Here is a 12,897-nt window from a genome sequence, read left to right on the forward strand (position 1 = left end):
GACCCAAGAATTGAAGAAAGGGGCAGAGTTGCTTTATTTTCTGTTTTGCTCAGAGTTAATCAACTGCAAATTATGTGTCTAGACCAGCCACTGACCACTCCATTTGTCTCAATAGGCAGGTAGGTGATAAAGTGTATTAGAGCACTGGACTTGGAGTCAGAAAGATCTGAGTTCAAATCCAACCTCAGCTTCTGATTAGCCATGTGACTGAGCAAGTCACTTAACCTCTGCCTCAGTTTCCTCATCTGTAAAAATGGGAATAATAATAGCTTCTACCTTTCAGGGCTGTTGTGAGGATAAAATGAGATAATATGCATAAAACACTTTGTAAACCTTAAAGTACTAAATAAAAGCTAGCTATGATTATAATTACTATTGTTCATAGCTGGAGTTGGATTGTAGAAGCAGGTACAGTGTATGACTGGAACTGAGAAGGAGAATAGTTTCAAGGACCAGTTTCTTCACTATGAGGTTTTCTACCTTTCTTAGAACATCCATACCTGGAGCCTAGGCACTTTGTGGATGAGAAGGCAGTGAATGAGAATCACAAGGACTACATGTTCCTGGAGTGCATCCTATTTATTACTGAGGTGAGGAGGACTATGGTTTTCCTTTTGGGGATAGAGAGAATGTATAGATGACATTCTCCAGTTTTAGAGTCCCAATGCCTGCTGAACCTTCTTGTGAAATGTGACCCTTTCAGAAATGAGGAGAGATATATCTAATCTAGCAAGCCATGGTATCTGTTCCTAGGGAGGCTGAGAGGAGATAGTAAATAAAAGTATTTTATAGAGAAAGAAAGCCAGAGATCCATTTCTAGCTTCCCCTTCAATTATCATGTGATGACTTTATATTGAGTATTTAACAGAATATATACCTAGTGGGGGCCCTTTCCTCTAGGAGTTTCCATTCTCATTTTAAGTCCATAATTTTTTATGGTGGTAATGTTAGTTTTGATTCTTTCTCCTCTTCCAAAAAAAAAAAGGAAGTCAAAGGCTTGATGCACCAAGACAAATGAGCTGTATAAACACATATGCCTAGAAGCCTTGGGTACTCTAATAAATGCCTTCTAGCTTTAGGCCCATGTTCTACCTATATTGACAGAATTCTATACCTTGTCTCAGCTTTTTTTAGCAAGGGACATTGATTGGTCTGTAACAAAAAAGTTGCTTTCTTGTGGTTGTTAAATTCTGGCCCCTTCAGAAACCAGAGACTAAAGAGGAAACATTTTTTTTTTCTAAACCAAGTAGAATTTGTAGTTGGTGGTTGCTTGGCCAATTTTTCATTCCTAGAGATCTGCTTTAAGCATTGTAATGGGACCAAGGTCTTTGGGGATGGAGAGATATATGTGAGAGGACTTAGGAAGCTCCTGGCTCACTGCTGTAAGAGACTGTCATGTGTTTTTGCTTGTATTTAATGTGGAATGAGAATATCTGTAAAATTAGAAAATTGAAAATGAGAAGATCTAGGGTAGGAGAATTCAGTTTTGTCATGTGGAAAGGTTTTTCTCTTTGGTGAGTAAAACTTAACTGAGGTATCTAGGTGGATAGAGTGCTGGGCCTAGAGTCCTGAGGTCAAATCTGGGCCCATATACTTACTGACCAGGCTATTCTGGGCAAGTCACTTAACCTCATTTGCCTCAGTTTCTTAATTTATAAAATTAGTTGAAAAAGAAATTGGCAAACCACTTCAGTGCTTTTGCCCCCAGATAGGATCACTAAAGTTCCAACACAACTGAAATGGCTAAACAGCAACAATAACTTAAGCTGTTTAGTAGCTGTTTTAGCTCTTCCTGATAACTCCCTGTTTAGCTTTTCTTGGGTCTAGATAAAACTGAGGTTAGTCTGATGCTCACGGCATACATTGAGATTGTATATATAGCCTTCATATTTCTGGTACTCTTAGCTTTTCCTGAATTTGAGTTGCCCAGTTCCTGCAACAAATAGGAAGCATTGGCAGCCACTAGATGGCAGTGACGGCATATTGAACACTTCCTATCTGGTGAAATGGAAAAGGGTGGAAGTTGATGTATAAAAGGAGAGGGGAGGGTTAAAAGTTTCTCCTTAATTTATGCCTTTCTAGCTCTTTTTCTCTACTTTTTTTTGCCTTAGTCTCCTCATTGCCTACTACAAAACAATATTAATAGCTGAACATTAGGGGTTACTAAGCAAAGACCTAGTGCTGGTAAAGATGAATTTTGATTTCCACATTTGCACAGAAATATATGAATGTGACCTGCAGTATTGTATTCTTAGTAGTTTCCCTTTGGTACTCTAATTTATACATCTGCTGTCTCTCTTCTCCTTCTAGCACTATCAGCTCCACTTCCCTCCTTAGCCCTACACTACTGTGTAAATGTTGAATGACCAAATCTTATTCACTGCAATAAAAAAGGAACGCATATAATACTTGAAGAGGAAGAGCAATTTAGTGTGAAGGCTGAGAGGCTTCAGTATCACACCTAGAGATGGATCCAGGTCTTAGGCAAGAGCTTGATAAGTCTAGTATTTTTATATAACTTGGTGGGGTTAAAAAATACACCCACAAGCAAAAAACCCTTAGAGAATTAGTTAGAAATGGACTTCCCTCCAGAATCTCCCTAGAGAGAAAACTTTATACCCTGGGTGCTCTTAGAGGAGAAATCTCAATTCTTTGGTGAACCTATGTGTCCTAGATGTTAGAGACTATGCTCTAGGAAGCCTGTTGCCCTGGGAAATGTAGTCCTGGTGCCTTTAAGAGCCCAGGGCAGTCAGGAAAAGAATTTCAGTTTCAATCTGGCTTCTAAATTTGGAGTTTTGGGAAGGGAGGGATCAGATTTCAGCTGGAAGGGAAGGAACTGACAGGAAGGCACTGCACAGAGCCTTCCCTCCCTTTTCCCCTCCCCCTCCCCCCCTCCCAGTTACTGACAGAGGAACCATTTACAAAAGGCTGATTCTCTTGGGAGCAGAGAGGCAGGAACGCAGCGTCTGTGAGTAATTTCCTGCTCAATATGGCTGCTCTGACTCACTCGATTCCCCTGGGGTCACTGCGGGACTGCAGCTTGCTTGCTTGCTCTAGTGCGCTCGCTCTCTCTCTCTCTCTCTCTCTCTCTCTCTCTCTCTCTCTCTCTCTCTCTCTCTCTCTCTCTCTCTTCCCTTTCTCTCTCTCTCTCTCTTTCTCTCTCTCTCTCTCTCTCTCTCCCTTTGTGGCTAGAATGAGCTAATTTTTTCTTCTCCTATTCCTTCTTTTCTGTTCCCCTCTGCTTTCCCAAATAATTATAACTATCCTTGCAGTGACCCAGGAATGGCCAAACACCCTCAGAAATAGGCCAGTTCCACCATACTTCTCTTTGGTATTATTCTTGTTCTCTTTTCTATTTCCTTTTCAGCCCTGGTGGAGAGGGGATTTTGACTCAATGAGAACATGACCAAATCCTATCCCAGCAGACCAAAGAGGCCTTCTTGGGAATATTTCACTAGGATAGAGTATCCTAGGTTGTCAGAGAGGCACTACAGAATTATTTGGAGAGCTTTAATTTCTAACCTTACCACTTTCATTTGGGAATATATACTTTCATGGGGTTGGTTCCCAGAAGCCCATGGAATAAGGAATTTAACTTGCTGCAGCAGAATAAATTCATTGGGTTCCAAAGTATTTTCCCATTCAACTAGTTTCAACAAGTATTTAAACTATTAACCTTTCTTAGGAACACTGCTTGTACTCACCACTGTGGAGTAACTAGGTGGCTCTGTGGATTAAGCACTGAATCTAGAGTCCAGAAGACCTGAATTCAAGTTTGGCCCTCAGTATTAGGTATATGTCTGGGCAGATTGCTTAACCACTGTGAAATCATATTTGTAAAGCACTTTAAAATCCTTGAAGTGATGTACAAATGCTAGTTATCATCATCATCATCATCATCATCATCATCATCATCATCATCAATACAAAACAATAATGTGACCTGGTTACTTTACCCCCCTTCCGTTCCAGGGCAAGTTGAGGGGATGACATGTATAAGTCAACTAGAAATCAATCCAAGGCATTATATAATTGCCCAAACAAATACTAGAGATAATAAATGCTACAAGACAAAAAAAGGGAGGAGGAATGCTCCATGGAGCTTATGGAATGTAAGGTGGGCCTTGAAAGTTGAATACAATTTGGACTGATAGAAAAGAGTGGAAAGGATATTCTAGGCTGGGGAAAGCAGCACAGACAAAGCCACAGTGGGAGCAGGGCCTTTATTTTGGTATTGCCTCCTTTGCTTCCCTTGGAGTTGAAGAGTTGAATGTTCAGGAATTGGAAGACTGCTTCCTAGTGAGTGCAGTGATTAGCTGTCATGGTCACTGAACTTGTATTCCAGCATCTTTGAGGTCCTAATGTTTTGTGCCTATCCCACTTGATCTGAAAAGTTACTACATGGGTAGAAAGAGCTGCTTTTCTTGATTCAAATATTAAGTTGTCCTTAAGTCATTTTAATGGGAGAGATGATTGGGCTTTAGGGTATGATCAGCCAGTACCTTAAGCAACAATATGTCTAAGAGGGATAGGACCGAATGGATAGTCCTGTTCTTTTTAGACATATTGTTGCTTAATTGAGTGAATAGTATCTTGATTTCTTTAATCCTTTTCCTGCTTTGGTGTCCATAAAATACATCATCACTAGTAAAATGCAAAATCTTTATATCCTAGTCAAAAGGAACAAATAGATAGTCCCCTCACATCAAGGCCAGGGGTCAGGATCATATGAATGAGAAGAAGAGAGAGTCTGAAGAACTTGTTTTATTTTCCATGCCTAAAAAGGAACTCAACCCCAACAGGTAGCAGTAGACTTGGTGCTTTTTTTTTTCATCCAGGGGAGCAGGGTTGATGATAATTCACTACCCTAAGGCTATTGCTATAATAGACCTGGCACACTCTCCATTTGACATGCTGAGCTCTGCTCTGGGTCCTGTTTCTCTGGTATATGTGCTAGGTACTAGGTAGCCCTGGTATCCCCAACCTCTCCATGAGATGGGGGGTGTCTAGATGTGTATAAGGGTAGAGATTACTAACTGTTCAGTTAATAAATATAAATGTGTTTGCCTCATGATGGTAGAAAGGTCTACTCAGGGAAATAAAAGCCTCTCGGCCTCCTGGCTGTGGTTTCTGATGTCATGGGAACTTTGCTCAGCAAAGCAGACTACCGAATTTTTTTCTCTCCCTGAGGGTCTGAACCATTCTCCAAAGAGAAGGGGCCAAGGAGCAGAGTGGTCCTTGTGATTGTTCCTGCTGTTTGTACTGCCAGGGTTTTTTCTACCTCTCTGGTTATGACTGGCAGAGAATATTTGAGCTGTTTTTTTGAAAAAAAGGTCTCAACTCAACTCTACTCCAAAGGCCTTTCTGCCACATGGAATGCAGTGTAATACCTGTTTTAGTTTCTTCCCCACCTCACCCATTCAAAGACAGAACCCTCTGTGCCCTCCTTCCTTCCCTTTCTCCCTCCCTCTTCCCCCAGCCCCCCTTTCCTATTCCTGCTCTGAGCTCTGTGGCAGGTACAAGCTGAGAGCTTCTATCAGAAGGAGGCTACCCTTTGTACTGCTGTGTGTATTGGGGGGAGTTGTTTATCTGAGTGGGAATGAGTCATAGTATTGGAAAGCTCAGCAGTGTTGCACTAGGGGAATGGATGGAAGCTGTACCAACTGTTAGAATGGGAATTTTATCTTTCTGTGTCTGTTGCTTTGGTGGCAGTGGGGGGAGGGCATTTCCATCAGATAGGTATATGGGCCACAAAGGTGGTTGTCAAGGGAAGGCAAGGAATTTTTGTATCAAGACAGAAAGGGGATAAGCATGTATAAGTATAGAACCAGGACTAGGGTCACCCTGAATGTTTGTTTGAAATCAGTGTGACTCTGAGTCACTGTGGCTATGGATAAACTTCCCTGCTGGCTTGGTATACCCCCTCCTCCCCATTCCCCACCCCCCTCTGAACTCTTCCATTGTCCTTTCCAGATGAAGACCGGCCCCTTTGCTGAGCACTCCAACCAGCTGTGGAATATCAGTGCTGTACCTTCCTGGTCCAAAGTGAACCAGGGCCTCATCCGCATGTATAAAGCTGAGGTAAGTTTTCCTGGGAGAGCTAATCGACTGCCTACTATCCCTTCTGCCCACTTTCCCTATTCTGGATACAATTCAGTCCCTGGAAAGAGTAGGTAGAACCCTAAACTAGGAGTCAGAAGTCCTGGTTTCTTAGGGCCTACTTTTAACAAACTCGCTTAACCTCTTCTGCTTGGGTTCCCCACTTCATAAAATAAGAACACCCTCCCTTCCCATTTATTTCATAGGAGATTCTCTGAGAGCTCATTAGACCTAGAGGTGCTTTCCCCCTTATAAGTATTGAATTGTTTCTCTTTGCCCAGTCTCCATTAGTGCCCTCTGCAGGGGAGGTTTCCTCTGCCCTTTAGCTAATGAGAATTTAGAAGCCTAACTCTTCCTACTTCTTCAAACCAGTCCTGAAACTATTTGCCATGCTTGAAAAGGTTTAGAACCAGTGGGATTGCTCTTCATGACTAGAAAGAGTAGAATTGGGCCTTAGGCTCCCTGCCCAGAGAATTAAAGAACATAGATCCTTGAGGACCCCTTTTCATGTCTCAAACTGGTCCTGGGGATTGGCTTCATTGTATCCCTCAACTGTCTGTATGGAGATGGTCTGTTTCTCTTGACTCTTGCACATCTTGTTTTGTTTCTGGAAAGTAATAATATTTCTGCTTTTCTGTCTTTTCAGTGTCTCATATAAAAGATTATTGGGTGGGATAATGTGTTTGCAACACCAAAAATTCTATCAATATTTTAGGCATTCCTGCTTAATCTAAGTACTTGAAAGAGTTAATGGAGCTGGAGCTGACCAGGCCTAGCCTTCTCTCCTCCTTCCTTTACCCCTCCCCCCTCCCCTTCCTCTGAACTTCACATCCTGTGTTTAGGTTCCAACCCACATACCTCTCTAATCTAAGAGGCGTCATTCGAAGGAGCTATGCTGGCTCCTTCCGGCTGCAGCTTAGCTCTCTTCTCTCCCCTGTCAGAAGAAGAATAGGGTCATCTTTCCCTGTCCAACCTGATCTCTTGTGGGGGGTGTGTGTGTGTGTGTGTGCGTGCGCGCATGCGCGAGCACAAGCATAAGCACATGTACACATTTTTAGGAGTAGTCAGACCTTATGTCCTCTTCACCTATTTCCCATATTCCCTTCACCCCTTCCCTCACCACACTGCTGCCTGAATTTGCCTACTGAACATGTACCAAAGGCTACTCTGTACTTTCTAATGATTGGTCTTTTTAGTCTTATCCTTCCTGCATCCTTCTTAGGAGTACTACTCAGAACATGGAGGCTCTGAATAACAAAGACAAGACAAGTTACCAGGGTTGGGTTTGTGTAATATGAGGCTTGTCAGCATAGTTGCTTTTGGAAGGACTTTTATCTCCTTGGATCTCCAGAGTTGCCTATTTTGGTCCTTTTCTGACCCCAACTTTTTCAGTTGCTAGAATCTAAGAAAGACTTCTCATTCTAGCTTCCTAGCTTGTGCCTTAGGCATGGAAGGATGTGGTAGGAGGAGGGAGTTCCCTGGACAGCAATGGAAGTGTTCTTACCCAGGCCCAGGGCGTTGGCCTCTAGGGGGACAATTAGCCAGGCTTGGCCTTGCTGAGTTACCATGTTGGCCAGAGGCTCCCATCTGCTCCATCCCCAAAGGATTACATTTTCCTGTCCCCCAAAGCCACCTTTTTGTCCCTAGCCCAACTCCCCATTTCCATTGTTACTATTAAGTGCCCTGTAGGCTTTGGCAGTGGGGGAGCTAAAACAACAGGATATGCTCCTAAATTCTCTGGACTTGTTCTGGGCTTGATATTCCAGTGACTGGTCCCCAAAGAAAGCATAATTTGGGATGAAGGGCTGTGTGGGTGGAGAAGAGAGATCATCTATCCCCTCACTGAGAAGCCTTGTCTTGGCTGATTCTCTTGACTGAGTTCTTGAAGCAAACTGACCTTTAACCCTTGTTAGAATTCCAGGGCACTGAAGGGGGTGGGGGTAGGGGTAAAGGCTTTCTAAAATCCCACTACTTTCTTGATGACATCAGTGCAATGGTAGTTGCCTTTGCTTGTTTCCCCTATCACTGTTCTTCTCTGGAGATGCCTGCCTTCCCCCTCCCATCCCCCCACCTCTACTTGTTCTCTCCTGTTTCTGTTTTACCCCCTGGAGTCTGGCTGTGATTGAAGCTGTCCTGTCCTGTCATCTAGGGTATTTCCTTCTCCTTCAGCTTCAATATTCTGACATTTTATGAAGATGCTCAATCTGGTTTTCCCATTTCTAGTAAGACTTGGCCTAGCCCTTCTTCCTGGCCTCTTGAGGTTGTTGGCCTGTGAGACCTCAATTTCATGTGTATCAACCCCATGAGACTTCCCCCTTATTTTTGTAGCTGTCTTTTGAGGTAAGAAGATAAGGCTTTGCTGTAAGTCTAATTTCATGAATATGACTTGCTCTTGTCCCCTAGGACTTGGAGATTAAGGCCATAATCTGGTCCTTGCAGTAGTGGTCCTTTCAGTAGTGGTAATCCATCTATCAGTCTTACCCAGGAGGAGTCACACTCCCAATTTGTTGATGTGGCAGGAGACTTGAGACCTTCAGTGTTGTCAATGAAGTCAGTCACCATTCAAAGCAAGTGAGCATTTAGGAAGACAATTTGGATTACTTTGGTTTTCTTTGGAACTCAAACTGGGTCTAGAATATTTAAGAATAGGATGGATTGGTAGGTTTAGATCCATTTTCAGTTCATTAAGCCCTAAGATACAAAGCACTGAGAATACAAAGACAGAAATGAAAAACTGTTCCTGCCCTCAAGGAGCTTACAATCTACTTAGTGAAACAACATGTAAGCAAGTAAGTAAATGCAGGATAGTCCTCTCTCCTTCCTCAAAATTACACTAAGTATACCAGGAACAGCTTCAGAGAGGAAGTGGCACTTTAGCTGAGCCTTAAAGAAAGCTTAGGTATCTTAGAGGCAGAGGTGAGGAGAGAGTACTCTAGACATGGGGGGGGGGGGGTGTTATGGTGTTTTCTGAAGAAATTGGTACATTGGAAGATATATTTTAAGTCTCTGTTCTAGAATGTGCATAGCTAGAGAGAGCACTGTCCCATGACTGCAAGCTTTGGACCATAAGAACCTCTCTGTAGCTATTTCTCTTTTCCTTTGCTAAATCTCCTTCCACGTCACCAGAGTCTTCAAGCTAAGGGCCTGGGTTAAGTTTGGCTTACACAGTGTTTACAGCTCCTTTACTTAGCTTCTCTTTTTCTTGTACAGTGTTAGGATGCTGGGAGTTATTGTTGGGGATGAGAGAACTTCAGCTGGTTCTTATTGTCTCGCTTTAGAATGCCAAGTTTCCTTCAGTCCAATGAGTTTAGGATTGTGAAGCTGGGTCCTTGGCTGTTGCCCTGTGGACTGGTGTAAAAATGATTTCTGACCTCTTCTCCAGGGGACCCAGATTGGGAATCATGTTATTCTGGGAGCTGCTCTCTTGGCTTCCTTTTTGTCCTATCTCCAGTGCTATTTCTTATCTCTTGGATTTTCCTTTATATCCATACTGTCTTTCCCCTTCCTGGAGGATTCTCTGAGTGAGACTAAGTTTCTCCCAGATGTTCTCTTGGTAGCAAGAACTCCCAAAGGATCTTAAGATGGAAGGTAGGTAATTTGTTGCATAGGAGAGAAAGGAAAGGTGGAGCCAGTGTTGAAATACCTGGTATTTCCTTTGGGTAGGGGATGAGTTTTAAGACCCTTACCTTAAAATAGAAAACCTCTTTACCTCTAGCTTTCCCCAAAGTAGCCATTGCTGGTGTTCTACTAAGGCTATCATCCTCACGCTCATGCATACTTTGGCCTGATTTAGAAGTGTTTCTTCTTCCAGTAATTCTAGAGATGCCCTTCTAGCTGCTAATATGAACTTTCTCTCTCTCTCTCTCTCTCTCTCTTTTTTTTTTAATGTATGTTCCTTTCAGTGCCTGGAGAAGTTTCCTGTGATCCAGCACTTTAAGTTTGGTAGCCTGCTGCCGATCCAACCTGTCACGTCAACATAGAAGAGGCAGGGGGGGGACAACCACCGCTACCCTGGAGGTCACCAGCTCCCTCACCCAGCTCCCTTCATTTTTCCAATACCACCACTTCCCTGCCGTTCTCTCTGGTCCTTGAGGCAATTCTTCAGGATATGTGAACACCCAGAGAGCAAGTGCTGAAGGACCCAGAATGGGAAGAATGACCAAAGAGCGGCCAGTCTCCTGTCCTTCCCTCAGAGGCCAGATGAGGGTGTATCTTGGGAAGCAGGGTCCTTGTGGCTACCTGACCCCACCTTGCCTCTGTCCTTACCCCACCCAAATTCCCAGTCCCACTCCATGTGCTAAATCTGCTCTGTACCATCATATGTGTGGGGGATTGATATGTTTTACTCTTTCCATTAACTTTCTTCCTATTTCCTGTTGCCTTTCTGAGTGTTGAGTAGCAGTTGCTCCAGGTAGGGGTAGGAGACTATAGACCAGTCCCCACCTCAGAGTACTTATATAGGGCTGGAGAATGAGGGAAATCAGGAGTAAAGAGAAGCCCTGGCTATTTCCTGGTTATTTTTTGTGAATTTCCTTCCTTTTTCCCAAGCTCTTCTTTTATAAACCTGGTGTAGATTTTAGGGGCTCAGTTTCCTTGATCTGAGGCCTAAGAAGGGGCTTTGGGCCAGGGACCAGAGAAAATACAAGTCTAGAAGCAAGGCTAGAGATATCCTGGCTGTGGTGAGGCAGAGAACAATTACATCCACACATTCTAGCTCTTTCTCTGTGGTGCTCAGGTCTGCAATCTTCCCTGGGTATAGCCATATTGCTTCACTTTTTTGCTGCTGCTGTAAGATTCTAGGATAGTCCAGTCCCTTTCTCAGCACTAGTGGTTGTTCTTTGGGTGGGATTAGGCTTTTGGGAAGTGAGGACAAGGGCCTCACTTGGTGGTTGTATCAGTTCTGTTGTATTCAGGCTTTCCCTTAATGAATGGCAAGTGAGTTATACTGGTGGGATTTGGCGCTTGATCTAATAGAAGTTTTGGCTCCTGGATTACTGTAGTTAAAGTCAGCTTTAAGGTCAGACTTGTACCATCCTACTGCATAGAGCACTGTGCTGACTACAGTAGGCCACTGTAGGGCCATGGAAACAGAGGAACTTGTAATCTCAACTCCCTTTTTCCTCTGGAAAGCAAGTGCGTACCAGTGGGATTTTCCTAGGCAAGGGCGTAGGATAGAGGAGGTAGCAGTATCTTCCTTTGGGAAAGCTGGTCTCACATTGGAAGAGGCATTTTTGGGCTGAGGTAAGTGACTTGCTTGAGGGCCAAATATTAGCACTCTAGCTCTTGGACCTTGGATTCAAGAATGGAGGTGGTGGACTTGGGTAGGAGTGATGCTATCAGCACTTAAGTTCCAAGTTTTGTTCAATTCAACAAACATTTATTGAGCTCTTCCAGGGCTGTTACCAGAAGCTGGGTTTTTCAGAAGCCCCTTGTCCCTTAAGCATTTCTTCCTATGCTCTTGGTATCAAGGTTATTTTTTTCTTTTTCTCAAAAAGTTTTATTTGGCTGCCCAGGCCTATCTTCCCTCAGCATCTTTCACACATCCCCAGGTCTGGGTACTACTCCTTTTGGGGTAGGAACACCCTGACAAGCACAGTGTGTTGGATTTCCTCTCTGGTCTGTGGTCCCATTGCCAGCACTGTGGATGTGAGCTGGAATGTTATCTAGGGCCACTGACCAGAGCAGTCTCAGGGCTTGAGCTGGGGGAGAAGACATGAATTAAATAGAGTTTTCCACAGGGATGCCAAATGTTTTCCACCAGGACCCCTCATGGAGTTAGGTAGACCGTCACCTTCCTGCCCTCTCATGCAAGGGCCTGCCCACCATGTGCCAACACCACTCCATTTTGAGGCTGCTTCACCCTAACCCCTTGCTCTTTCATTGCTGTTCTGATTAAAAATCTGTTTTGCACCTGGAGCTGATGTGGATGTCTGTCTTGTGTACCATATACCATATGCCTGCGCTCTTTCCCCACGGATAGATCTAGTATCCATCTCCCCTTTCTCCATTTTCCCTGTATGGTTGCTTGGTTTTTAGAGTAGGTGGTCCTTGGATTAGACAGTTACATCTGTGTTATGAGCCAAACCTATTTTGATTACTTTTGTTTTCCTGCTATTGGGAATGGGCCACCCTAAAGTGCTTAATCCTGCTTGGTAGACCTTTGGTAGGTTTGGAGTGGAGCTTTGAATCTGCACTGAACAGTTCAGATTGCCTGGCTGGACCAAGTGAGTGCAGCTGGTCTTTTGGAAAAGGCCATACATACTCTTATGCCACACCCATCAGTTTTGACTCTTCAAAGCCAAACTGGAGAGACTTGATAAAAATATTTTCCTTGGTAGTTGTTACACTTACATTGTACAACCTTCCTTCCTCAACGCTTCACTGTTCCTGTGAACTTAGACTCACTTAGGCTTTAAGTCTCCTGACTTTCTACTCTGAGTCAGTTGAAAAGAGGGAACTCAATCATTCATCTCCATTGGACTAGAGAAAGAGAGAGAAGAGACCCAGAAAAGGAAAGAAAGTAAATGGAAGTTCTAATTCTAGGAGCCTAACATGGTCAATCTAAGAGCATCTGGAAGTTAGGTGTTCCACCCAGTCACCAGTAGATATGAGAGTTTTTATTGACACAATAGTTGATGCCAATTAAAATACTGAATGAGGTTTACAGAAGGATCCTGAGGATAAGCCCTGGTTACTTATTCCCCTGGTTCATAGTTGTAGGATTGAGTGTCACCCATAGCAGATTTGGAAATGTTTTTGAAATTTGTGCTGGAGTTGGGGGAGGAGAAATGACACTAA

General features: G+C 43.5%; 1 protein-coding gene across 2 annotated transcripts in view; it reads left to right on the forward strand.

Moving 5' to 3' along the window:
* Positions 1-12,015, forward strand: part of PTPA (protein phosphatase 2 phosphatase activator) — a 36,006-nt gene extending 23,991 nt beyond the window's left edge. For both annotated transcript variants that reach the window (XM_007475122.2, XM_001364058.5), the window contains 3 exons: positions 490-590; positions 5,974-6,081; positions 10,002-12,015. In XM_007475122.2, the coding sequence (XP_007475184.1) occupies positions 490-590; positions 5,974-6,081; positions 10,002-10,079 (287 nt within the window). In that variant the 3' untranslated portion in view covers positions 10,080-12,015. The remainder of the gene's footprint in view (positions 1-489; positions 591-5,973; positions 6,082-10,001) is intronic.
* The last annotated feature ends 882 nt before the right edge of the window (positions 12,016-12,897 follow it).

This window comes from Monodelphis domestica, chromosome 1 (assembly GCF_027887165.1).
Source record: "Monodelphis domestica isolate mMonDom1 chromosome 1, mMonDom1.pri, whole genome shotgun sequence".
Taxonomy (NCBI): Eukaryota; Metazoa; Chordata; class Mammalia; order Didelphimorphia; family Didelphidae; genus Monodelphis; species Monodelphis domestica.